Genomic DNA, 26,178 nt, shown 5'->3' on the forward strand with positions numbered 1-26,178 from the left:
GATCTAAAGGACATCAACACTGGCATAAAAGAAATGGGGCAGCAGGCCCCTCAGTAGTGGAAGTCTGGGTTAGTTATCAGAAAGAACTTCCCAGGGCTTCTCTGGTGGCGCAGTGGTTAAGAATCCGCCTGCCAATGCAGGGGACACGGGTTCGAGCCCTGGTCTGGAGGATCCCACGTGCCACGGAGCAACTAAGCCCGTGCACCACAACTACTGAGGCTGCGCTCTAGAGCCCGCGAGCCTCAACTGAAGCCCACATGCCTAGAGTCCATGCTCCGCAACAAGGGAAGCCACCGCAATGAGAAGCCCGCGCACCACAACGAAGAGTAGCTCCCGCTCGCCACAACTAGAGAAAGCCCGTGTGCGGCAACGAAGACCCAACACAGCCAAAAATAAATAAGTAAAATAAATAAATTTAAAAAAAAAAAGAGGGCTTCCCTGGTGGCGCAGTGGTTGAGAGTCCACCTGCCGATGCAGGGGACAAGGGTTCCTGCCCCGGTCCGGGAAGATCCCACATGCCGCGGAGCGGCTGGGCCCGTGAGCCATGGCCGCTGAGCCTGCGCGTCCGGAGCCTGTGCTCCGCAGCGGGAGAGGCCACAACAGTGAGACGCCCGCGTACCGCAAAAAAAAAAAAAAGAAAGAAAGAACTTCCCAGTAGGCGGGTTGAGAAGACAAGGGTCTTTCTGTGGTTGATGAAGTGAATGCCTGCTGTACAGTGTGCCAAGGGTCTTACAGACATTCATTTATTAACACAAGTATTGGGCTTCCCTGGTGGCGCAGTGGTTAAGAATCCGCCTGCCAATGCAGGGGACACGGGTTCGAGCCCTGGTCTGGAGGAACCCACATGCTGTGGAGCAACTAAGCCCATGCACCACAACTACTGAGCCTGCGCTCTAGAGCCTATGAGCCACAGCTGCTGAGCCTGCGTGCTGCAACTACTGAAGCCCTCACTCCTATAGCCCGTGCTCCACAACAAAAGAAGCCACCGAAATGAGTAGCCTGCGCACCACAATGGAGCGTAGACCCCGCTCTCAGCAACTAGAGAAAGCCCGTGAGCAGCAACGAAGACCCAACACAGCCAAAAATAAATAAATAAATTTATTTTTTAAAAAAACCACAAGTATTGAGCACCAACTGTATACTAGACACTGGGTTAGACCCTGGTGACAGGGAAAATCAAATGACCCCAACCCTCAAAGGGCTTCCAGAGGGCCAAGTGTAAACAGGTCATCTTAGCCACTCCATGTGTGTCGGTGTTGGAGGGGTGATTGTTCAGGAAAGGGTCCCCCGCTCAAAAAACCTTTACATCCCCAAAGCTAGCCCTCAGGATGGGCTGGATGGAGGCATGTCCATCCTTGACCACTTTCTCCACCAGAGAAAGGAATGATGGCAAAACAGTCTCACTTCTGAGGCTTGTGCCATCCAAGTCTTCCTGGAAGGGGTCAGGGAGACATCAACATCCCCAGCCAGTTACCATCCACATGCCCTGGCCACTGCCCTGTGCTTTGTTTCCCCTACTCCCCAACTTCTTTCTCCCTACCTTCCCTGTGCCCCATCCACCTGCTTGCCACCCTGCCGCGCCATGCAGCAGCCAGCCCCCAGCTTGGGAGGAAAAGAGCTCCCAATCCTAGGCTGCTGCCCCCTCCAGCGTTTCTCTTCATTCCTCTCCCACCTCCCATCTTCCCCTGCCCACTTCACGTACCCACACAAGGCGACACACAGACACACACATGTCCAGACCTAAGCCTGGCTTAACCCCTTCCTTTCTCCTGACTTCAGTAGGTTGTTTGACTGCAAAAGGGTGGAGAAGCCTGGGTGGGGTGGAGAGACAGAAATAAGGCTTCAGAATAAAGCCTGTGTGTTTGTGTGTGTGTCCCCAGAATTCTCCCTGCATGTCAGCCTAGAACATGCTGCAACAAGCTGGCCCCAAAACTCAGCCTGAGACTGGGTGGAGGCATCACCACAGCAGCAGGAAAGACTGGGCTAAGAGCTGCATCTCCCACATCAAGGGAGTTTCTGCACGTTTATTAAGCACCTACTGTTGCCTCCTAGGCACTGAGGATTCATCTGTAGGATACAGAAAAGAATCAGAAAATGAGGTTTACTAGAATCAGCTGTCTATATAGGGGATTTGGTCTCATGGGGCAAGGAGGTGCCTAGGGATAGGGATGAGAGTCCCTGTGGCCACAGTCTCCTCTGTAGCTTGAACTTGAAGGAAAGGCCACAAGACCATCTTACCCAGTCCCCTGCCTCCAAGCCTTTAAAGGCAGGGACTTCTCTGTTTGACAAACCTCCAGGAAAGGAGATTCTCCAGCCTCCCTTATATGAATACCCTTGTCTCCTTATTCTAACACTGGTAAATTCCTTCTGGTGTCTAGCCCTCATTCATATCCCTGCAGTTTAAACTAATTTCTCTTGCCCAGAGCTCAGTGGAAGCGGAGTCTTTGGGCCACCAAGAACACATATAGTTAATTCAACCTTGCAGATTCGTGGGGCCTCAGAGTAAAGGAGGAAAGGGCATCAAGTGGCCCCTCCCAAGTCCCCCCAGAGACAGGAGTTACTGGCAAAGAGGGGCCCGTCTGATGAGGGGAGCCGGTGGAGGATGGGAGGCGTTTCCCTGGAGAAAGGGGACCGAGGCAGCCCGGCCACCCTCCTCAGCTCCTCTCCCTTCTTCTCAACCTCCACGAGGCCTCTGGGCCATATAAGGAGGTGCATGAGTCTCTGTTATCAGTCCTTTCTCTGTGGAGGCCCCTTCCCCAGACAGAAGCAAGTAGACATTTAGATCTGCACACGTTACACACACACACACACCCTTCCATGCTCACACCTCAAGGATATACACTCACAGGCACAGATTCATACACACAAACCCCAGCTGAGTCAGCACTCTCTCCCCAGTACACTCAAATACACACGGCCTTCTTCCCTCCTCTTCTGCCTGGCCTCGGGGATGGCCGCCTCCATAAAGGAAGACCAGGTAAACAGACGGGACGCTAAACTTCAGGCTGATGATGGTCCCTTGCCACCACCCAGCAGCTCTCCCCTGGTGTTACAGCAGCGGGAAAGGAGCACGGATAAGTGGAAGTCATTCCCGGGGGGCAAAGTCCCAGGCAAAGGGGCAGAGCCATCCGTACACCTAGGCCCCTGCTCTGGTCCTTCTGCGGTCGCGTCCCTCCACACAGAGCCAAGGGGATGAACGTACACAGATTGATGCCTTGGCCCTTGGAGATCACACTACGGGTACGTGCCCAGCTCTGACCCTGCTTCTAGGGCCTGTGGGTCTCTTACTCAGGTTCTTTCTCCTGTTCAGATAGCAGCACTGTGCATGGTGTGAGCACAGTAGGCCAAGGGGCTACAAGGGGCAGTTATGGGAAAGGGATGCACACAGCGGGGACATGCAAGCTGTGGTCCCTGCACCCACATGCTGGAGGCCGTTTGTGGTGTGGGGGAAGCCAGGGCTGCGAAGGGGAGGGGAGATGGCCCGGGGCTGGGGGTCAGGGAGAAGTTTTCTGCAGGCTTCCATGTTCTGAGAAGGAGTCAGAAGTCTGAATTCCAGCCTGGCTTTCAGGTCACGGTGGAGGTATACTTGGCAAGGTGTATTTTTTTTTTTTTTTTTTGAACAAAAGAGCATTTATTCTTCTCTTCCTTATTACAAAACATGTTAAGTATAAAAAATGAAAAAGAATCAGCTATATTCCCATCATAGTTAAATAATCGCTGTTCATACTTTGTTGTGTATATTTCCAGCATTTTCTCTAAGCATTTTCACGTATCCATTTTTTCTTTTTTTTGGATTATAGTCGATTCACAATGTTGTGTTAGGTTCAGGCGTATAGTAATGTGATTCAGTTATACATATACATATATTCATTCTTCTTCAGATTCTTTTCTCATCTAGGTTATCACAAAATTAGTAGACTTCCCTGTGCTATACGGTAGGTCCTTGTTAGTAATAAGGTGTACCTTTGAACAGTTAGCTTGACTTGTAACTTATGTAGATCTATGTCCGTGCAACTCCGTTTGCACTGCTGCCCCTGTCCACTGCCCCTGGCGTTTGGGTGAGGGGACTTGCTCAGGGTGACCCCTTCAGGCCTGGGGAGAGGACACTGGCTACAGAAGGGTCTCCCAAATGCTCTGGCTGGAGTGGGCCCAAGCATCGCCAGGAGTGGGAACAGGGCAGGACGGTGCAAGGCCCCAGAGGTGAGGGTGGGTGTGCTCCTGCCATTTTTGCTCCCCTTTGTCCAAGGGGAGGAACCTCGAGGCCAGAGGCTGCCCACGGCCTGGCCCAGTGGGTGTGTGCCCAGCCGGCCTGGGGAGGGCTCTCAATAGCAGAGGTAGCTCCAGCCACACTTCCCAGCGAGGCGAGGTGTGTGGGCGGGGATGGAATGTCAAAGGGAAAACAGGGAGACAAGAAAACAGAGATAGGATGGGCCAGAAATAGCGCGGGCCAGGGCGAGATACCAGGGGCCAGTGGTGGTGGACGGAAAGGCTGGAGGAGGGTCAGGACCTGTCCAGAGAATGTCCATCTCCGAGCGGCCCCCTCCTCCCCCCTCACCCACCTTAACCGTCCCAAAGTACGATTTCAGGGCTTCGGGAGCCCAAAAGGCAGGGTCCCAAGCATCAGGATTCTATTCTGGAGCTGCGTCTCCCTGGGTCTCTGAGTAACCTTCTCCCCGTCCTGAGTGGGTTGGGGGAAGGGAGGGGACGAGGCCTTGCCGCTTGAGTCACCCCGCTTCCAGTTCCTGGCCTGGGCGACTCCACTCACAGGCTGACACAGCTGGGGCCCCACCCGCCTTGCCAGCCTGCCTGCCTGCCCCTCCCTCCCCCAACAAGCCAGGGGCGACGCCTGCCCCGACAGGCACCCTTCCCACCGAGAGGCCACCCCTCCCCGGCCCGCATGCGTGCGTGCGTGTCAGCGCGCGCGCGCACGCACACACGGCAGGAGTTTCTCTCCCACCTGTTGAGAATCCTTGGGAAGAGGGAGGAGTACTCATTAATAAGAGGCCCCTTCCTTGTATATTTGGGGACACTGAATTTGGAGCTAGGAGAGGAACTTCCCCAAGGTCACACAAGCAAACTCCTGGCAGTTGGGGGGAGGGGGGCAGATGAGAACCAACCTTGGGAGAAGTCAGCTGGAGGTGTGACTTCAGGCAAACCTCCGGATTAGAGAGCCAAGGCTGGGGGAGGGGTGGGGCAGCCAGGGGCCGGCAGGCCCTCCTCAGGGACTAAATAAGTACCTTCCCTCACTTCCTCTAAACCCTCTAAGCCGGCGAGGGCCCTACACAGACCCACTGCCATCGATTATGCAAAGAGACCCTTCCCCCACCTCCTCCCGCGCACTGGCCTTCCCGGTCTCCCTGACCTGGACTCCACCTCGGTGGGAACTAGGGCCAAGGTTTGGAGGCCCCTAGCCTTGTACATTAATCCCAGCTTCCCTAGTCCCATCCTGCGGCCACCAGGGAATTTGAGAGTTGAGATCCTTGAATATTTCATCAGCACTTCAGCCTGCAGTTGAAGAAGCAGCCAACTTACAGCTCATGGATAATTTATGGCCCCAGCAGAGAACCTGGAAGTAGTGAGGGGGAGGGGCAGGGAGAGTGGGGGCGGGTGAAGCCTGGACCCGGCTGTGAAGCCAGCTCCATCCGAAGTATGTGCTGGGGGCCGGGGAGGAGCTCCAAGGCCAGGGACATTTCCATTTTTGAGGATATCAAGGTATTACCAAAAAAAAATGGTTATCAAAATAATTATGCTAAAGGTTAAAGTTACATGACAAGCATTTTCTGACTTCATTCCTGTGTCTCTGTAACTGTGTGCATAACCTCACTTGGAGATAACAAAAAATTTATGTTATCTCCTTCATGGCTGTGAAACCTCCAGAAAGACCCCCTGCTTCCCACACCCACCCAGGGCCAGGGAAAGAGGCCAGACTCCCCAGTTAGACTGTCTGAACCTCACTCCTTTCTAGCCTCCTCCTCCAGGAAAGCCACCAGGATTTAGCGAAATGCTCAAAAGAAAAGAATCTCAAATGGCCACCACTTACTTTGCTCCAGGAACATAACACAGCACTCTTCTCGTTAAAGGAAAGCTGAAAAGATGACCCCAAATAGAAAATGTCAAGTTCTCTTGGCCTCTTCTTTTTTTGGCCTCTTCTTTACCAAGGGACATACCTTAGTGCGTTCTTCCACAGATTCAGAGGATCAAGTATATGGGGCGGGGGAGGGGGGTAAACAAGCAGCCATGTCCTCCTTTTACCTCAGTTTCTCCACCTGAGTTATGGGCATGAAAGGTGCTCCCACCGCAAGGGCTTTTTGGGGGTCAGAAGAGATGCTATTCAGGCACCCCGGCGCCAGCTGGCACCCAGGCAGGTGGTGATTATGGGGTGATGTGTCCCCAGTGTGGGCTGGGGCTGGCTCCAGTGGGCAGCCCCAGCACTCAGCATACTCCCATATAATCCCCAAGTCATCTTGGAGTTTTATCATGCAGCCCTGGGAGCCCAATCTAGTCTCTCTGGGCCTCAGTTTCCCCATCCATGAATTTGGGGCCATCTGCTGGAGCCATCCTTGGAGAGAAGCTGCAAGAGGAGGGCTGGATGAAGGCCCCTGAGTGGGGAAGCTGCAGAGGGCTTGGGTCCTGCGGCTGCCAGGACTCCCCCAGTAAGCTTATGAGGTTGGCCCCAGTGCCAACTGGACACAGCTTTCTGACACAGGAGCGGGTCAGGGGGACCGTACTCTCCCTGAGGAGGAGAACACTAGGGTGAGACTTCAAGAACTAGTTCTCAAACCTAAGCAGGGAATTTCTTCCTCTGGAATTTACAAGAATTTGGGGGAATCCCATAGGACCCTCCCTCCCCTGCCTCCATTGGCCATCACCTCTCAGGATTCAAGACAAGGCTGGTCTAAATGACCCCAGCGAGTCTGTCCCCAGACCCTCTAACATCTGGTCCAATCCCAGGGAGCCAACAGCGGGAAGTGGGACTGGGCTATGGAATCAGGCCTGAGAGTGAGGCTTGACTGCCTGCCCTTCCTCCCCTTCCTGCTTTCCTCCCTTCCTCTCTACCCTTCCTCCTTCCCTCTCTCCCTTCTGGAACTCTCTGCCTCCCTCGGTGAGCTGTGGCAATGTGTGGGCTTTGTCTCCACATCTGGTCCTCACCTTCCTCTCCCCAGCCCCAGCTGACAGCCTAAAGGGACAAAGCCAGCTCCGGGGACCAGAGAGAGGAGACCACGGTGTTCTCTGCTCTCTCCCTTCTCTGAGTATCATGGATTTAGGGAGAAATGTTTCAAACCCAGCTCAGGCACCCCCCACCTTGAGGAACCTTGGACAGGTTGCTCTCATTCCTCAGCCTCACCTGTGGCAGAAGGGAATTGATATCTATGTTGCAAGACTGTTTTTTGTTTGTTTTGGCCGCGTGGCATGCGGGACCTTAGTTCCCGGACCAGGGATCGAACCCTTGCCCCCTGCGCTGGAAGCAAGGAGTGTTAACCACTGGACCGCCAGGGAAGTCCAGGAACCGGAAGACTGTTTTGAAGGCTGTAAAGAACCTGCCAAGTGCCCGGCACACAGTGGGTATTCAACACATTGTAGCAGCGATGCTTTGCTTGGGGCAGGGCCTTTCTGGATCCAGGACACCTCTGAGACATCTGAGTCTGGCTCTGTTGTGTGAGGTCATCATCCCCAGTGCCCTTTTGGCTGTCTCTAACCTTCTAGCCATTTTGCTACAGATGCTAGGGCTGCTGAGATGCTGGGTGGGTAGTTGGGAGCCGGGTAAGGAGAGGACCGAGTGAGACAGAGACGTGGAGGAGGTGAAGGCGTCTGGGCTGGGTGGGCTTGGGAGAATGGGCTGGAGGGCCCCAGAGGGCCCACGCTGGGACTCGCTGGGACTCGCTGGGACTCGCTAGAACTCGATCTCACCGGTCTGGGGAGCTGGCCGGGCAATGGGGAGACACTGACATCAGAGAGAGGTGGGAGTGGCTGGTGGCTGGTGGCTGCCAGGGATGGAGAAGCTGAGTAAGGCCCACTGGAAGGGGAGGTAACGCCGGGGTGAGTACCTAGAGAGGGGCGGCCTTCTGTTCCCAGGACACACGCCCGCACGCGCACACATACACACACACACCCTCACCCTCAGATGCACACTTGGACACACACATCAACACACTTTTTTTTTTTAACACACTTTTTAAAAATTTTTTTGGTACGCGGGCCTCTCACTATTGTGGCCTCTCCCGTTGCGGAGCACAGGCCCCGGGGGCCCAGCCGCTCCGCGGCATGTGGGATCTTCCCGGACTGGGGCACGAACCCGTGTCCCCTGCATCGGCAGGCGGACTCTCAACCACTGCGCCACCAGGGAAGCCCTAACACACTTCTTAAACCGTACCCCCATTCCCGCCCTGTTCTCCCGATCCTCTCACCCTGCTCTATTTTTCCAACGCACTTATGTTAACATAGCCAGATAACTCATTCATTGTAACATTTATTGTTTATTGCCTGTCTCCCCGCTGGAATGCAAGCTCCAGGAAGGCAGGGGGTGCTTGGCTTGCTTTGCCCACTATTGTATGCCCAGCACCTGCGACGTACCCGGCTCGTAGGTGCCCAATACATAAGCGTTGAGTACAATCACATATTCTAGGGTTAGGGTCACGAATGCGCGCACCCTCAGGGACGCATGCGCAAACCCGCACTGTCGCCCACGACGCTGCCACGGACATTCTCAGACACGTGCACGCAGGCACTCGCTCGCATCCACACCAACACACAAGCACACAGGCCTTCTCGCTCCCGCACACAGGCGCTTTCAGACTCAAACCCAGCGGTCCAGATTCCAGAGCTCCTACTCACGCAGGCATGCTGGAGCGCGTCCCCACTCCCCACCCTCCGGAGGGCCAGCCCCGGAGGGCAGCCCCTCCCAGAAACAGGGGGCGGGGCCTCGGTGGAAGCTGACAACACAGCAGCTTGAGAGGGGTGGGGTGGGGCAGGGCCGCCCTGGTACCTGGGAGCTCTTTGGAGACGCTGCCACTGCAGACCCACCTACGGGAGGGAGGGAGCAGTGAGGTCACCGGCGCCCCCAGCTTTGACCCCGCCCGTGCTCCACACTCCGCCTCTGTCCTTCCTTTCTTCATCTTCGCCAAAGGCCCAGGAGAAGGGCATGGGGTGAGGCAGGGAGTCCTCCTGGACACAGTGATGGGCAGGGCTCAGGCCACGTCAGCTGGCACATCTGGGCAGGGGCTTACCAGCTTCCGCTCCACCTTCCAGTAAGAGGAGAAAGGTCCTCCACCACCCTACCGCTGGGAGAACAGAAATGTGGGCAGTGGGCCAGAACTGTCACCTGGCTGGCCCTAGCCCGGTGTCCCTCCGCAGAGAGACCCCTTTTGCCCCTATTTCCCTGCTCGGGATCATGAAGTGGGGGGGGAATCACAGGGTGGGTGGTAGCCACCTCCAAATTCTCTGCCCCCCCAGAGCCAATGCAAGATTGGGCAAGATGGTCTGGCAGTCCCACTGCCACCACAAAGTCTCATGTTATCAAGCCGTATCCCTAGGGTTCCTCTGGCCACTAAGAGGGTCTGTTCCCTGCCGTGGAATGAATGGGAGAGTGGGCAGAGAGGGCAGCGCAGGGCATGCTTGCTCTCAGTAAACGCTTGGAAAGCAAAAACCGGAAGTAAGTGTCCTTGGCCCCCCCCCCCCTCCCCACATTCCCTGAGGGAAGCGATGCTGAACTAGGAAAATACAGGACATACCACCTTAGAAATCTGAAACCACCATCTTGCCAGGACTCAGGCAGAACTGCATCCTCACGCCCCCTAGTGGCAGATTGCAATGGCAGGCTGATGCTCCTCGTGGTTGCAAACACCCAGGGTCCATCCACAGAGGCCAAACTGTGGCCCCTCACCTGTCTCCACATTTACTGATGAGGGGAGATGGGTGCAGAGGGAAGGAGGGAAGGACTTGCCCAGGGGAGTCTGGACCCCAATGCTGTGATTCATTCAACAAGAAATGTTTATTGAGCACTGACGGCCAATGTGCCAGGAACCGCTGGACTCCTGGTCCAGTGCTCTTCGGGATGCCAGCTGCCCCTCTGCTGTGTCTGCAATTCAGCTTGAGACCCCGACTAGGAAGAGCTAGCATCTTCTCTTCCAGGAGACTGCCCCACCGGGTGGGGAGGACACTGGGAGGAGGACAGGCCGGCAGCCGCTGCAGCACCATCATACGGTGGTCCAGAGACCCAGAGAGGAGGCAAGAGGGGTCTGGGGAGCAGTGCTCACAGTTGGGACAGGATGGGGCCTGGTCAGCTATGTCCATTTACATGTTTAATAAATAGTTGTTGTTGCTGCCCAGGCTGGTGGGGGTGGTACCACTGGGCCCGGGATTCCCAAAGCTCTTGAGGGGTGCCGGGGGCCCTCTTCTTATGCTAGTTCAGGCTCCGGCTCTGAAAAATGAAAGGAGAGAGGATTGGGGTTAGCTTCCCATCCCCAACAGGTTTCTGGGTGCTGTCCTCGGGGAGGTGGTGCAGGCAGGAGTGAGGGTCCCCAGGAACAGGTCTCAGCCGGTCCCTCCTCCAGGAAGGATGTCACCCCCACCCCTCTACCAGGTGGGACAGGGGCTGCTAACAGGCCGGAAGCCCCCAGAAGAGGGGTGCCAGCACCCAGCACAGCTACTCCACAGCCTCTGCAGGCCAGTGCTTGGATCCTCCTGTCCCTAACGTCTAGCCCAGGCTGCATCCCCGCCCCTCCACCGGGACACAAGTCGCTGACCGGCCTCAGCCTCGTCGCCCTTGGCATCTGGCTCCTGCCACCAGTCGGCATAGATGCTTTCCTCGTAGTCGCCCTCCCCTTCAAACTCGGCATCAGACGGGGGCTCCTCAGGCTCCACGGGCGGTTCTGTCTCCTTCAGCTCCATCTAGAGCAGCGCCAGGATGGGAGGATAAACCAGGTCATAGCAGGCACAAACCCGGATCGGCTCCCTTCCTGGCCAAGGGGCCCTCCCATCCCATCTTGGTCCCAAACCCCTCCTTCCCAGTCACACTCAAGACCTCACACAGGAATAACTAGAGGGTTTCTCCCTAAGTCCTCTTCCCAAACTGCCCCCTCAATGAACTGATGCATGGGGCTCCACCAGCAGAGCTTCAGGGTTGGTGTAACCTTCTTCCTCTCCACAGCCCACCTTTTAAGCGTAAATATCCAGGCAACACTGCTAGTCCATGAATACTGTCTGCTCATGCTGCTTCCCAGCCAGGAACACCTTTACTCCCCTGTGCTTGGATAGCTTTTGTTTATCCCTCCAACACCAGGCATCAGCTCCAGGATGCGGCCCTTGCTGATGACCCTGGCTGGGTCTGGAGGCCTCGTCCAGCACCCCGTGCTGACTTCTCCCACTGCACTGAACGGTGATCTGATTGGGCGAGGGACTGTGCCTTTCATCAATTTACCACAGCCCCAAGCACGGTGTCTGGCAAACAGCAAGCGACAAATAACAGTAATCAAAATGGCTACCACCCCCTGAGAACCTACTATGCGCCAGCTCTACACTAAGTGATTCACATCCTAGATCTCATTGAATTCCCACCACAGCAGTGTAAGATGGCCATTATTCTCTCCATTCCATGGAAGAAGAACTGGAAGTTAGAGGGTTACCTAACACTTGCCTGGAGGCTATCCAACTGGGAAATGGTGGAGCCAAGTCTGGTAAGCACCAAAGCCTGGGGGCTCACTGTGCAGACCTGGCCCCCTGTTTGATGAGGGGGGGCATGGGTGCATGAACAATGGGGGGGATAGATAAATAAGCACTGGGCGGCCACACCTCAGAGAATTCAGGCTCTCAAACCCTCATTTAGAATCAACGTAATAACACACCGTGGTCCTTCCTTCCTGGCGTCCTGTGTTCATTCATTCACTCACTGGTTCATTCAAGCCCAGTTTCTGAGGGCCAGCTCTGTGCCAGGTGCTATGGGAGAGCTGGGAATAACCTGGTCCCTGTCCTGGAGCCCAGTCCTCTAGGAGACTGGCTGGAGAAAAGGGCGGGGTGAGACAGACAGGGCTGTAAGTAACTCCGGTCCAGGGAGGCACAGACGGTCAGAGTAGGCACTGCAAGCCCAGAAGACAGAGCCAGGACGTACAGCAAGGGCTTCTGGAAGAGGCGCCACCAGAGCTGGGCCCAGGAGAAGCGAGATTCAGACATGTAGAGAACGGGGGTGTGAGGACACGGAGTGGGGAGAGGAGGGCAGGTGTAAACAAGGGACAGGTGAAATCCCTCTGCTTCACAATGGCTGACTGCCACGAGCTGAGGCTGAGGTTCGGCACAGCGGCCCCAGGAAGAGGATCAAGGGGTGTCCGTCACCACCCAAGCCAGGAGGGCAAGGGGCCACTTACCTCGTCATCTGACTGCAGGTACATGTGCGCAAACTCCAGCAGCTCCCGAAGCTCAGCTGTCTGGTTGTGGTAGAGCATGGCCTCCTGGGAGGAGGGAAGAAAAGTGAGGTGAGCCAGGCCCTGCTGCCAGATGGTGGAGGGGCCAGAGCTCCTAGGATCTGGGCCCTCGGGCCCTTTCACAGCTCGAGGAGCAGGGAACAGGTATCAGTTCACATGCTGGTCGAAAAATCACAGCTGCTTGAAGCGCCGGGTTAAGAAGGATTCTGAGGGCTCAGTGAGAAAGAGTGCCTAAATCGATTCGCAAAGTCTGCCACTGACAAGGAAGTGGGGAGTGGCACCACGTGCCCCATATTTGCCAGTCTTGCCCTAGAATTCCAAGGGGTTCCTCAGTTGGTCCAGGTTATGGGGTCCCTGGGGAAGGAGGGCAAAGGCCAGCAGTGAGCATGGTGAGAGTGGGGAAGGGAGCAGGCAGGGACAGATATTTTTTACCTCCCACATGCCAGGCACTGTGCTGGAGACGTAGGCTGTTCCACCCCCATTTTGCAGGTGAGGCAACAGATTCAGAAAAGGCCAGTAGTGTTCCCAGGACCACACAGCTGGTGGGTTTGAACCTAGGACTCCAACTACAACCCAAATTCTTCCTTTTTATTTCTCACCCTGCCTTTGGAAGAAGCCATGTTTTTTTGTTTTTTGTTTTTGTTTTTTTAATCAAATCGTATATCCTGAGAATGCCTCGGCGATGCCCACCTCCCTGGGCTGGAAGTCCTCCTCCTCCAGGCCCCAGCGGGCCCTGTGGAAGCGATAATACACCAGGTTTTGCTGCATGACATTGTCTTCGGGGTCAAAGAGCATGTAGCTGGCGGCACTGCGGGCAGCCTGGCGCACGTCGTTCACTGCAGGCAGGACAGGAGTGAGTAGTGGCCCTGGCACTTCCCCACCTTCAGGGATAACCCTCAACTAACCCACCCCTATCTCCCAATCTAGTCCAGTGCCCCTGGCTCCCCAGCTGCCTCCCAGAATACCTGTTGGGCGCCTCATCCCACCCAGTAATAATACAAGCTAGAATGTATTGGGCACTTACCTTATGCCCCATGTAACTCATTTAAACCTCACTGTTACTGTCATCCCCATTTTACAGATAAGAAATCTGAGGCACAGAGAGGTCAGGTAAACTGCTTGAGCTCACACAGCTGGAGAATGATGGCACTGGGGAATCAGAAGCCGGTGGCGCAGCCCTCAACCTGTTTGCCAACTAGAACACAAAGGGTCTCCTGGCCCTTGGTCTTCAGCTCCTCCTCTCCAGCTCCAGCCCGTCTGAATCTTGGCATCTCTGCATTGCAGAAACCCTGGAGATTGACCATCTTAGCCCCGGCTGATGCCAGAATCCCCCGTAAGTGAGGACGGCCTTAAGTGCTGGTGCTACTTTTTATTAGCCATGTTAACTAATGGCCCCTGACCCTCTGTGAGCCTCGGCTTCCTCATCTGAAAAATGGGTCCAGTAACGCCAGCTACCGGTTGCTTGTAAGGGGATCAAGTGAGATAAACAGATGTGGCAGGGCTTTGTAAACTATCAAGTGCTGTGCAGTTGTTGACTATCTAGTCATTTACCCAAGAGGCCCTGGCATTCTCCCCTGAGGCTGCTCTCTGTTCCCCGCCACAAGCTGCTCACCTGCCTCACCACCGCCAGCCTTCCCTCCCATCACCAAGGGTCCTCAATTCTGGCTCGGCTTCATTCCCAGTGCAGTGCTCTCCCCCACCCCAAGCCCCCCAGGACGCTCACACTTGTAGTAGGCAAACTGCAGGTAGTGATACATGGTGGCCACGAACTTCTCCACGAAGAAGCCACCCACGTTGGGGGTCAAGTTGGCCTCACAGTCCACCTTGCACTGCAGGGATTCTGCAAAGAGATCTGGGGGTGGGGGTGGCAGCGGTGAGGAGCTGGTGTACTGAAGCGCTCCATCCCGCTGATGGGGAGGACGGCCGATGGCTTCCAGTCCCAGCTCTGCCTGCTGATCCCACGAGACAGTCGAGGGACAAGGGATGCGGCGGAAGCCTACAGTGGCCTGGGCTGACTTATCACCCCCACAGCTCACCCACCGCCCCAAAGCCAGAGGAAGCCAGGGCACACTGGGAGGTTGGCAGGTGAGGCCTGCAGGTGGGACTGAAGCCCAAAGAGAGAAGCTCAGGACAGTCCCTTCTGCCCCTGCTGAGGGACTCTGCCCTTAGGGATCCCCAGACTAGGTGTGATTTCTGGCCACAAACTGCTTTCTGCACACACCTGCTGGATCGTTTCCCACCTCAGCAACCTTGCACCTGCGTTGCCCTCTGCCTGGAAGGCCCATGAACCCAACCTCCCCAGACCCTTTTGGGATGTCACCTCCTCTCTGCACCGATGCCCAGCACCTTGGACACTCCCTACTGCAGCCCTCTGCACCCAGTGGCAGGTGTTGTTGGTCCCTCTCAGCCAATGCCGACTGAAGGGTCTGAGGGTAGGGATAACGCCTTATGCCTGTCCGCCTCCCAAGCACTTAGCAGGCGCTCCGTAAATGTGTATGGAATGAATATTTGTGTTAAGGTGCCTTAGAAGTTCTGGGAAGCAGGGCCCTGCGATGAAAGGGATGCCCACCGGGGTGGATACCTGCTATGGCTGGATAGAAGTCCTTGAAGTCCACCTGCTCGTGGGCCCCCTCGCAGCCAGCCAGACACCGGGCAAAGACGGCCATGTACTCGGCCAGGGCCCGCTCCATGTCCTCGGTGCTGCTACGGAAATCTCCGCTGTTGTAGAGCTTCACAGCCCGGAGGAACACGGCCTAGGGGGAGGGGACGCGGCACAGGGGTCAAGGGGACCCCCACACCTCCCCTCCCCCACGGGCCCTATGGGGGACTCAGGGAATTGCGTCAGGGCTGGCCCTACCCTGGCACCCCACCTCATAGGGCTGGGCCTCCAAGTCCGTGAGGGGCTCGTCGGCGGCGTCCAGCAGCCCGCGATAGTAGTTGAGATACTTGGCGGTGAGCTCGTGCTTCGGGTTCCTCTGAAGGAAGGTGTAGGCCGCGGCCACCGCTTTCTCCAGCCGGTTCGCCTGCGGCGTGGGGACAGGGCCGGTCAGCAGGGCCAGAGCCCGCAGCCCCAAGCACACGCGAGGAGCCGCGCTCCCCCCGACCCGACTAGGAGGCGCCGCCGGCTGGACGCACACCTTGAACTGCGCGTAGTGCAGGTACTGGTAGGGCAGGCGGCTCTGGAAGTCGCGCAGCAGCTGGCGCGGCGGGTAGGGCACCTGGAAGGCGGGCAGCGAACGCTTGCAGCGCCGCAAGCAGGCGGCGCGCTCCAGGACGTGGCCGAAGAGCCGCAGCTCGCGGGCCCACTCGTCGCCGCGGCCGCCGTCGGGGCCGGGGGTCGCAGGCCCGGGGGGCGCGGCGGCGGGCGGCGCGGGGCCGCTGCAGTTGGCGTGGCAGAAGGCCTCGCTGTCCCGCAGCAGCCGGTGCAGCCGCAGCGCGGCCTCGAGGTAGCGAGCGCTCTCGCGCCAGCTCTCGCCCTCGTACTGCTCCAGCGCGTGCCCGTAGGCCGCGGCCAGGGGCATCAGGTCCTCGGGCGGGAAGCCCCGGAAGCTGTACTTCTCGTACTGCGCCCCGGCGCTGCCCAGCAGCAGCCACAGCAGCCCCCACGCCGCCCGACCCATAGCCCCCTCCGCGCCGCTGTCTCTTCCCTCCGCGAGCTGGCGTCCCGGCCCAGCTGCCGGGCAGGCTGGCGGGCTCAGGGGCCCGGGACTGGCCGGCGCGCCCGCTGGGTCTTAGCGCCTGGTACCGGGGGCAGCGAGGCGGGGTCGTGGCTTGAGTCAGATCCCCCGAGGGCCCGAGGGCTGTGTCTCCACTCTTTTAAGAAAGCCAACACTATCCTGCGTCTCCGATCTCCTGCCCTTGGGGGTCCTCCCCTTGGCAGATGGTGAGAGGGTGGAGGAACAATTCCCGCAGGGATGCGGAGCCCAGAAAGCCCCTCCCACACAAAGACAGTCCCCCCACCCCCAGACCTTTATATAGAGAAACTGAGGGAAGTGCCACCTCACTCTACTTTACCCAAGCCCTGGAATCTGCTCTTCCATCAGAGCGGTCCTTCTGCTCACTCCCCACTCCCAGCCCCGAAGACGTTCCTCCAAGTGTCCCCCCAGCCCGCGACGGGGAGGCACACCCCCGGTTTTACCCTGCACGTCCTCCACTCTCACCACCTCCCACTCGATCTCCATCCCCACGTCAGTAAGTCCTCTGGCAGTCCAGCTTTTGCAGGACAAAGCAGCCCGTCGTCCCTGGAGAGGCCGTCCCTGGGGCAGAAGGGGTGGGAGGGAGCACTGAGATACCCCTCCGATTCCGGAGCCTCACCAGCCACCTGGAGAGACCTAGATTTGGGGTTGCCAGCCAAAGAAACAAGGGATGCTTCAGTCCGGCTTTAGGACCCGGGGGGCTCCAGAAGAAAGACTGAACTTTTTTTTTTAAGTCGGCTCCGACTTTCCCAACTTTCCGGAACTTCCCTACCCCTCCCAGGTCTCTCAGCCCCAGGGTACGGGTGGGGGGAAATCTGGAGGGCTTTGTGGTGCTTTCCTCGTACTCTAAAGCTATCAGCCTGGCCCTCCTCCTCCAATTCCACACCCCTTCCCCCCACTCCCACCCCGCCAGCTCAGCCTCCCCAGCCCCCATTCCACGTGGACCAGCCAGGGCGGGGGTGAGGATGGAGGACAGGAAGAGGGGGAGCCAGCTCTGGGAGGAGGGGGGCGAAGGAGTCTGGCGGCGGCGGCGGCTCTCTCGCTCGCCCTCACTGCCGGCCGTCCCAGCTCCAGGCACCATGTTCCGCGCGGGGCGCCCCAGCCACACCGTCCTCCGGCTCCCCCTGCTGCAGTCGCTGCTGCTGCTACTGCTGCAGGCCGTGGGGAGGGGGCTGGGCCGCGCCAGCCCGGCCGGGAGCCCCCTGGAAGATGTGGTTATCGAGAGGTACCACATCCCCAGGGCCTGTCCCCGGGAAGTGCAGATGGGGGACTTTGTGCGCTACCACTACAACGGTACTTTCGAGGACGGCAAGAAGTTTGACTCGAGGTAACGGCTTGGGTGCCCCCAGACTCACCATTTCCCTTCCCGGAGCCCGGGACCAAGCTCTCTCAGTCCTGGGGTTCCCCCGTTGCTGCTTTTAAGCTGTGTCTGCATGCTCCCTACTCACACCGTGATCCCCTAACCTCAAACACAGCACCCTGGGTGGGGGGACTCCTAGACGTCCATCTCCCCAGACATCCCTGCCCTCAATTTCAAACCTTCGCCTCTCAGAAGACCCCTGTTTCTTTCACACAAACTCTCTCTGTCTCTCAGAGTGCTTGAGAATCACGGTGAACTGCTCTATTTACTTACCAGTGCTCTATTTAAAGACATAGAGGGGGTTTTCTGGTCCACAGAGTTGGGGGGAAGGGCATGGTCCCTGCTGCATGTGAATCCTCCGGTGGTCTCAGCACAGCACCCTCTACATTTCCATCCACCCTGACTCCCTTTCTGGTTCCAGCCACAGGTTTCAGTGCCTTTGTGTTTAGAGAAGAAGAAGTAAGTAGAGTTTTGGGGGGAGGGGGAGGGGTTTTAGCAGCCAGTGGGGTAAAGCAGGTGGGCACTCTAAGACAGCAGGATGGATCAGGGAGTGCAGGGCATAGCTTGGTGTAAGGACCCTGTCTGCCTACATGTCACACGGTCACACATGCCACCCTGGGCTCCTCCGAGGGTTTTCATGCCTCCCTCTCCCCGTGATCCCGCACCCTCATCTCCCTCCATCTTAGCTCGACCAGGTCAGTGCTGTCGCCCATCTTGCCAGCCTTGGGGTTTGAGAGATGGGTTTCTGGTCTGTGTCCAGGCTTTCCGTCTGCTCTGGCAAGTCCATTTTTCTCGGTGGGGGCAGGGCCGTACGCCAGGCCAGCCTCAGTTAAACCTTGGGTCCAGGTCGCACACACAACTCGGCCTATAGAGATTAGTGGCTTTGGAGGCGAGCAGTTTATTGGGTAAGAACACGAACTCCTGAGACCAAGACCCTGGACTCAAACCCAGGCTGTGATCATGGACGAGGAGTTTTGCCTCTTTAAGCTTTACTTTCCTCATCTGAAAACAAGGAGATTAAAAAACAGTCTGGAAAACTGCATCCCTCCTTCCTAAGGCTGATGTTAGGACTCAAGACGATGAATGAACGTGAACTTCACACAGTACCTTACGGTCTGCAAGCGGGTTCAGTACCCATTGATTAGCCTTGACTCTGGGGAGAACTTTGGTAGTGTTTAACTGGTAGAAGCTTCTTGCCATGCTTGGGCTCTCACAACGGCACTGTGGAGGAAGCAGGCCGTACAACCAGCTCAGTGGGCAAAATGAGGCATAGGCAGTAGACAGGAGTACAGCTGTGAGCCTGTGGCCACCCAGGAGTGGAGGGGGGGTTGGGAGTTGGAGAATGGCCTCCCTATCGGGGATTCTGATAGGGACTCTTGGACCCAGGTTGCATCCAAGCAGTGCTGAGCTTGGAAAACTTTCACAACCCATGACACCTTCCATCAAAATAATAATCTCCCATCTTTCCTTAACTTCTTGAAACTTAAACCTAACTAAATCAAGTAAAAGCCATGGCGATTTTAGAGTAGCCTTTTTCAAAATTGAAAACCAATCCCTATCCCCAGCCAGCTCTGCTTTTCCCTTCCTTTCTTCTGTGAATTGATGGTGCAGTGGCCCAAACGTGGGCTTTGGAGTTCAACAGACCAAACATTAGCTGTGTGACCTTGGGCAAATCATTTGGTCTCTCAAGTCTCAATTTTTCTCGTAAGAAAAATGAAATCAATAATGCCCGTTTCGGGAATTCCCTGGTGGTCCAGTGGTTAGGACTCGGCGCTTTCACTGCTGTGGCCCGGCTTGGCCCGGCTTTGATCCCTGGTGGGGGAACTAAGATCTCACAAGCTGCATGGTGCGGCAAATAATAATAATAATAATAATGCCCACCTCACAGGGAGAGAATTAAATAAGATAATGCATGCAGGGACTTCCCTGGTGGCCCAACGGTTAAGGCTCCGCGCTCCCAATGCAGGGGGCCCGGGTTCGATCCCTGGTCAGGGAACTAGATTCCGCATGCCACAACTAAGAGCCCACATGCCGCAACTAAAAGATCCCGCATGCCGCAACGAAGATCCCAAGTGCCACAGCTAAAGATGCGGCACAGCCAAATAAATAAATATTTTTAAAAAGATAATGAATGCAAAATGCCAACCATTTCTTCGGCCTTATCATTTAAGTGCTGGATAACTGGTCTCCCCCCCCACACACACACCCCCACCCCGCCCTGGGTCTGCACTTCCCACTCCTTTTCTGTCAGCAGATAGCAGCAGCAGATGGGACTGCTGGCACCATCCCCCCACCCCAGGGTAGATAAAAGCCCCTGGCCTCCTGGAGGACTTCCTTTCATAACAGCCCATCCTATTAAGGCGGGAGTCACGCGCATCTAGGAGGGAGGCTTGAAGAGTTGAGGAGCCTGTGGACCTGCACCTTTGTGTAGGGAGGGGGATGGGGTGTGTGTGTGTGTGTGCGTGCGCGCGCACTTGTGCACCTGTGCATGTATGTGACCATGGGCAGAGGCCACTGTATCCCACCTGTCCCCTCCCTCCCCAGCTATGACCGCCACGCCTTGGTGGCCATCGTGGTGGGCGTGGGACGCCTCATCACCGGCATGGACCGAGGCCTCATGGGCATGTGCGTCAATGAGCGGCGACGCCTCATCGTGCCTCCGCACCTCGGCTATGGCAGCATCGGCGTGGGTGAGGAGAGCCGGGGCCCAGGCATGGGGGGGGGGAGGAGACCAGGAGGCGGAAGCAAGGGCTCAGGGCCGGAAAACTGAAGCTCAGAGAGGGAGAGCGGCTTTCCAAGGTCACGCCGCATGCGCCGCAGAATGAATAGCGCGGCAGGTCTGGGACTAGACTTTTCCGTCTCTTGCCCCTGGGGCGGGAGGAAGGGCAATAATAGGGCCCTGGGTAGGATCCTAGCTTGACCTGGGAGAAGGGGAACTAAGGATGGTGGAGTGGGAGGCCAAGCAGGATGCTCAGACCTCCACTCCACCCCCCACTCTGGGGGCTGCACCAAACGCAGCGGGCCTTATTCCCCCGGATGCCACCCTCTACTTTGATGTGGTCCTGCTGGATGTGTGGAACAAGGCGGACACTGTGCAGGTGAGCACCTTGCTGCGCCCGCCCCACTGCCCCCGCATGGTCCAGGACAGCGACTTTGTCCGCTACCACTACAACGGCACGCTGCTGGATGGCACTGCCTTCGACACCAGGTAAGGGCTGGAAGGAGCCCTGGGGCGCCAGGGACTGTGGCACGCAGCGGAGAGTCGGGGGCCTTCCTGCCTCTCCCACCAACAGCAGCCTCACCCCTACCTCATCCTCTGCAGCTACAGTAGAGGTGGCACTTACGACACCTACGTGGGCTCTGGCTGGCTGATCAAGGGCATGGACCAGGGGCTGCTGGGCATGTGTCCTGGAGAGAGAAGGAAGATCGTCATCCCTCCATTCCTGGCCTATGGCGAGAAAGGCTATGGTGAGGGCAAGCAGGGACTTGGGCTGCCACATATAGTTGTTCAGGTTGAGTACTGCACAAGGACACCCAGCCAGGGAGGCAAGTAGTGATGCAATCTAGCCCTTGGTGGTCACCTCACTAAGAAGGGGTGCTTGGGTGGTTAGGACTCGGCACTATCACTGCTGGGGTCCGGGTTCAATCCCTGGTTGGGGAACTGGGATTCCGGAAGCCTCGAAGCACAGCCAAAAACAAAAGGTGCTTTATTCCGATTCACACAAAGCCTCATACGGGCTGGTGGTGGCCCTGGGGAGAGCTCAGCTCAGGCCTCACAGGGGCAGAACCGGGGCTGCTGATGGGCGTCAAAGGCTCTGGAAAGCAGGGTTAGCACCTTTTTGCACGGTGCTCACATAGGCCTTCCTGAGTGGAAGAGCCCTGCTTTGCTCTCCACGTGTATGGTTCAAGCCTATCCCTTCCCCAGGGACTGTGATCCCCCCGCAGGCCTCCCTGGTCTTCCAAGTCCTACTGATTGACGTCCACAACCCAAAGGACGCGGTTCAGCTGGAGACACTGGAGCTGCCACCTGGCTGCGTCCGGAGAGCCGTGGCTGGGGACTTCATGCGTTACCACTACAACGGCTCCCTGATGGATGGTACCCTCTTTGACTCCAGGTCCGGGGGGTCCTGAGGACGACGGTGGGGGCTGGGGGCGGCTCTGTGCTGCAGGAAGGGCGGGGCCGCTGTGACTCTCTTGCCCGCCTCCCCGCCTTGTATGTATTGCAGCTACTCCCGAAACCGCACCTACAATACCTATGTGGGGCAGGGCTATGTCATCCCAGGGATGGACCGGGGGCTGCAGGGCTCGTGCATGGGGGAGCGCCGGAGAATCACCATCCCCCCCCACCTTGCCTATGGGGAGAACGGGACTGGTAGGCATGCTCCCTGTTCCCCAAGCCAACACCGCAGTTCCTCCTGACCTTCCCCCTGATGGGCAGGGGCAAAGGGGGCGGATTCCAGCCATTGCTCTGCCCCTCTCATCGAAAAAACTGGTCCCCCACCCAACTCCTGCCACAAGGACTCCATCCTTTTCTCCAGGGGGCAGTCCCCCACTTCTCCCCTTCCACACTGGAGAAAGGCAGCAGACTCCTGAGCTTGGGGAGGGAGGGTGGTTATGGAAGAACAGAAACAGCATAGCCCTGGGAAGCAAAGAGACCTGGATTTGAGTCCCAGCTTTGCTGGAAGCCTTTGTTTGCTCACCTGTAAAATGGACCTAATCACATCGATCAGCAGGGTGAGTTATTGGGAGGTTGCAAGATACACATGGAAAAGGCTTTCCAGCTGGCGTGCCCCTCCCCTCCCCTGCCTCCTCACCACCACAGAGTACATTACAAGAGTTGACTATGTAGACAAACATCCCATCCCATCCTTGTTTAAAACCCCAGGATGGGGAAGGTCTGGGGCCTCCATGGAGACCTAGAGCAGCCCCTCCTAGACTCCAGCTGATCCACGCCCCCATTCTGGCCCCAGGAGACAAGATCCCTGGCTCTGCTGTGCTGATCTTCGACGTCCACATCATCGACTTCCACAACCCTGCAGATCCAGTGGAAATCAAGACACTGTCCCGGCCCCTGGAGGCCTGTAACGAGACGGCCAGGCTTGGGGACTTCGTTCGCTACCACTACAACTGCTCTCTGCTGGACGGCACCAAGCTCTTCTCCTCGTGGGTCCGGGGCAGGGCCAGGGCTGGGCAGGCGGGTGGGCCTAGCAGCACCCCTGACCCTTCCTCCCTAAGTTCCCATCTAAGCTGAAATTCTTAAGTCCACAGGCAGAGGGAGGGTGAAGTAAGCAGTAGGGGAGCTGCTAGTTCCACTCAGTGGAGGGAAATGAGCAGGGAGAGATGAGCCCCCGGCCACACTGCAGGGCAGTTACGAGATAAGGGGATTGATCCTATCTCTGCACTGCTGGGTCCCCGCACCCTGCCCTGGGCCTGCCAGGGACCAGGATGAGCACTGACCTGGGAATCTGCTCTCCCCCCAGCCACGACTACGGGGCCCCTCAGGAGGCGACTCTGGGCGCCCACAAGGTGATCGAAGGTCTGGACACAGGCCTGCAGGGCATGTGTGTGGGAGAGAGGCGGCAGCTGGTGGTCCCTCCGCACCTGGCCCATGGAGAGAGCGGAGGTGAGCAGAGACTGGCCTGATGGCTTTCCTCCTCCCCTCTGCCCCCGCCCCCTGGAGCCTGGATGGCTGCGGGCAGGAGTGAGTGAGGCCTTCCCAATGCTTCCCATTCCATGCCCCACTCTCCAGCCGCCAAGGCAGGAGCTGAGGCCTGTAGGCTGGGAGCGCACTGGGCAGGCAGTGAAGCCGGGCCCAGACCCTTCCCTCTCTCTACTCCTCCCCTCCCTCCAGCCCGGGGGGTTCCTGGAAGTGCTGTGCTCCTGTTTGAGGTGGAGCTGATGTCCCGGGAGGATGGGCTGCCCACAGGCTACCTGTTTGTGTGGCACGAAGACCCTCCTGCCAACCTGTTTGAAGACATGGACCTCAACAAGGATGGCGAGGTGCCCCCGGAGGAGGTGGGTGAGGAGTTCACCCCTAGTAATCCCTCCCACGCTGTCACCTGGCAGGAGCCACCTTGCACGGTGGCATCTAACGAGAACACAGTGTGTGTCCACCATCCTGTCTGCACCCGTCTTGCTGCCCTTCTGCGGGTCAGTGTGCCTTAAGCCCCTCCTCCCGCCTTCACCTCTGGCACATGCAGCCCATCGCCCCGTGGCTGCCCGACCCTGGGCACGCCCTCCGCCCCCGCCCCCCTCAGGACGCAGCACCAACCAGCTCCTCTCCTCAGTCCTCGCTGGAAGGCCTCCACCTGGGGACCCGTCCCAAGATGAGCACAGCTGCTCAGGCAGGACGCTCTCTCCCCTCCCCTTGGCTCTCCTCGCTGCAGTTCTCCACCTTCATCAAGGCTCAAGTCAGTGAGGGCAAGGGACGCCTCCTGCCTGGCCAGGACCCTGAGAAAACCATAGGAGACATGTTCCAGAACCAGGATCGCAACCAGGATGGGAACATCACCGCTGAGGAGCTCAAGCTGAAGTCGGACGAAGACCAGGAGCGGGTCCACGAGGAGCTCTGAAGGGCCGGGGCCTGGGCCCAACTGCAAAGGTCGTCTAGGGGGACAGCGGGCAGTGGGGCCGACTTCCCAACAGTCACCCTCCCTGCTGGCATGAGGTCTGGAAGTTTCTAGAAAGTGGTCAGAGGGGACAACTCTGGTTTTCCCACTGCCCGAGAGTAAAATCCACAGCACAGATCTCTATTTGGTTTTTCTCTCCCAGCCCCAAACCCCTTCCTTAAAAGTTTTGGAATTACAAAGCCAATCTGGGGATTGGTGGAGTTTGTGGGTTGGCTGGGGTCATTGCTGGCCCCTTGCTCAGACCTCCCCTCCGTGTCACCAGACACTGAGGAAGGCCAAGCTCATCATTTCCTTCTCTCCCCAAACTTCCCCTTTACCTGTACTTTTCCTCACCATCCTCAACCCGCACACCCCCGCCCCCGCCCCCGGTCCCCATTCCTCTGTCCTGGCAGCTCCCCAGGAACATGAACCCCCAGCTTTCCTCCCTCGGCTCTGGCTGGTTCCTAGGGAAGGGGACGTTTCCGGGGGGGCAGCCCTACCTTACCTGTCCGGTTCCCTTCACCTGTCTCACGCCCCCTCGCCGCCGACCAGTGGTGGCTGAAGAGCCCCTAGGGTGCTGCACTTCAGGGCTGGGCTTTGTGTCTCCTTTTATCCCTAAAGAAGGCTGCCTTCTCTAGGGACCAAAGAACAAGAGCAAATTGAAGGGGGGTGGTATGAGGAAACCTACTTGGATGGATCTTAGGGCTACGAAATCCTTGGTTCGGGGCTGAGATAAATGTGGAAAAGGGGCTCATTATTGAGGGGTGAGGGGGGGTGGGCAGAGCTCTGCACACTCAAAAGGCTAAACTGGTGTCAGACCCTCTTCTCCTTTGTGCCAAATAAAACACGTCCGAAACCAAAGTCCTCGGGATGCAGTCTTTCTTGATTGGTGGCGGGAAGCTTAGACCCAAGTGTTGGGAGGAAGGGGAGCAAGGCAGGCCATCTCCATGGCCCTTCAGCTCAAGACCCTGTGTCCCTAGGTCTCAGCCTCCTGCCTCCCTGAGGCCCAGCTGGGGCCCTCACCATGGAGGGAGGCTGGGGGGTACGTGTCCACAGAGAGGGGCCTGCAGGGGAGGCCTGGAGACATGATCCTGATCTCCTAAGGGTCCCAGCTGAATGGAAAAACAAGTTCCCTGAACTCAAACACAACATGCAAAGCTCAGGGGTTAAATTAAACCACACAGGTCAGATTCCCCTTTCACACAGACCGTTTCTAATATGGTGACGTTCCCACCTCTCCCTGCTCCTGGCCGCCAGCTGTTACCACCTGCCTGGTGCTTCTCCCTCCTGCCAGAGAGAAAGGTAATGGAGTTCAAACCTCTGGTGTCCTGAGGAAGGAGTTGCTTCAGCCACTCATCAGGCCATCTGCCCTCACCTGCCTGGCTGGACTCTGGCCAGTGCGACAGAGGTGACCCAAGCCATCCAAGGGGGTGGGGTGGGGGGGATGCTTGGGAGAGAAAATGACTGGATTCACACCCCAAACTGCCCCCACAAGCACCGAGCTCTTGCCCAAGATCCCCCGAGAGACGGAGCTGCTCCCCACGGTCGCCAGCAACTGATACTCCCTGGTCCCAAAGCACAGAAAGCACCTCGGGGTCGACAGAGGTGACGGCCTCAGATGATGACCACCCTCCCCCAAGCCTAACAGGACAGCCTGAACTAAGTCCGTGTGGAGGCAGCGTGATGCAGAAGAGGAGGCTGGCTCTGTCGGAAACACTGCAACCCCAGTGTTAGAAAGGACTGGTCCTTTCTAAGTGGAAAAGGACCCCTGTGAGGATGAAACGTACCTCATGCAGGACCCCTGTGAGGATGAAACGGCACCTGCAGCACCTGGGTGCACACAGCTGGCCCTCAGTCAGCTGGCCCATCACTTTCTCTGCTGAGCTGCAGACAAACACAACTTACCAGCCACCAGGCAGGCGGATGAGGGAACGGATCCGACCACCCTGAGCACCGGCTCCCTTCAGGTCCCGACTCAACCACCCTTAAGTCGTGCACTTTAGTGGCCGTGGAGGAGGAGGAAGGACAGGAGCCAAGGGCCCCAGTGAAAATCCACACTCATATGCATCACTTTAGGGACCCATAGAGAGGGGGCTCTGCAT

General features: G+C 57.5%; 2 protein-coding genes across 3 annotated transcripts; one reads left to right on the forward strand and one right to left on the reverse strand.

Annotated features, from left to right (window-relative positions):
- Positions 1-9,969: 9,969 nt before the first annotated feature.
- P3H4 (prolyl 3-hydroxylase family member 4 (inactive)) lies at positions 9,970-16,406 on the reverse strand. 2 transcript variants are annotated; one of them, XM_067715280.1, is made up of 9 exons: positions 15,551-16,406; positions 15,284-15,436; positions 14,995-15,166; positions 14,137-14,265; positions 13,104-13,249; positions 12,846-12,896; positions 12,357-12,440; positions 10,743-10,887; positions 9,970-10,417 (listed from the first exon to the last, which is right to left on the reverse strand). In XM_067715280.1, exons 1-9 carry the CDS (start codon positions 16,031-16,033, stop codon positions 10,395-10,397), a joined length of 1,386 nt encoding a protein of 461 aa, XP_067571381.1. In that variant the 5' UTR covers positions 16,034-16,406; the 3' UTR covers positions 9,970-10,394. The 2 variants fall into 2 exon arrangements, with proteins under 2 accessions (XP_067571381.1, XP_067571382.1); XM_067715281.1 differs by lacking the exon at positions 12,846-12,896 and having other exon boundaries at positions 15,551-16,400.
- Positions 16,407-16,890: 484 nt separating this feature from the next.
- Positions 16,891-24,937, forward strand: FKBP10 (FKBP prolyl isomerase 10). The gene is made up of 10 exons (XM_067715279.1): positions 16,891-17,435; positions 20,013-20,158; positions 20,487-20,676; positions 20,791-20,936; positions 21,394-21,583; positions 21,695-21,840; positions 22,439-22,631; positions 22,949-23,091; positions 23,320-23,483; positions 23,855-24,937. The coding sequence occupies exons 1-10, from the start codon at positions 17,074-17,076 to the stop codon at positions 24,038-24,040; spliced, it is 1,866 nt and encodes a 621-aa protein (XP_067571380.1). The 5' UTR covers positions 16,891-17,073; the 3' UTR covers positions 24,041-24,937.
- The last annotated feature ends 1,241 nt before the right edge of the window (positions 24,938-26,178 follow it).

This window comes from Pseudorca crassidens, chromosome 19 (genome assembly GCF_039906515.1).
Source record: "Pseudorca crassidens isolate mPseCra1 chromosome 19, mPseCra1.hap1, whole genome shotgun sequence".
Lineage (NCBI taxonomy): Eukaryota > Metazoa > Chordata > Mammalia > Artiodactyla > Delphinidae > Pseudorca > Pseudorca crassidens.

Bases quoted from the DNA above. Each gene is read 5' to 3' on its own strand.
- P3H4 (XM_067715280.1), bottom strand. From the start codon at position 16,033: ATGGGTCGGGCGGCGTGGGGGCTGCTGTGGCTGCTGCTGGGCAGCGCC. The intron at 13,250-14,136 runs GTGAGCGTCCTG...TCCTGCCTGCAG, and splicing joins GCAGTTTGCCTACTACAAGT to TGAACGACGTGCGCCAGGCT. The intron at 10,418-10,742 runs GTCAGCGACTTG...TTCATTTTTCAG, and splicing joins GGGCGACGAGGCTGAGGCCG to AGCCGGAGCCTGAACTAGCA.
- FKBP10 (XM_067715279.1), top strand. From the start codon at position 17,074: ATGGAGGACAGGAAGAGGGGGAGCCAGCTCTGGGAGGAGGGGGGCGAA. The intron at 17,436-20,012 runs GTAACGGCTTGG...CTCCCTCCCCAG, and splicing joins GGCAAGAAGTTTGACTCGAG to CTATGACCGCCACGCCTTGG. The intron at 20,159-20,486 runs GTGAGGAGAGCC...CACCAAACGCAG, and splicing joins CTATGGCAGCATCGGCGTGG to CGGGCCTTATTCCCCCGGAT.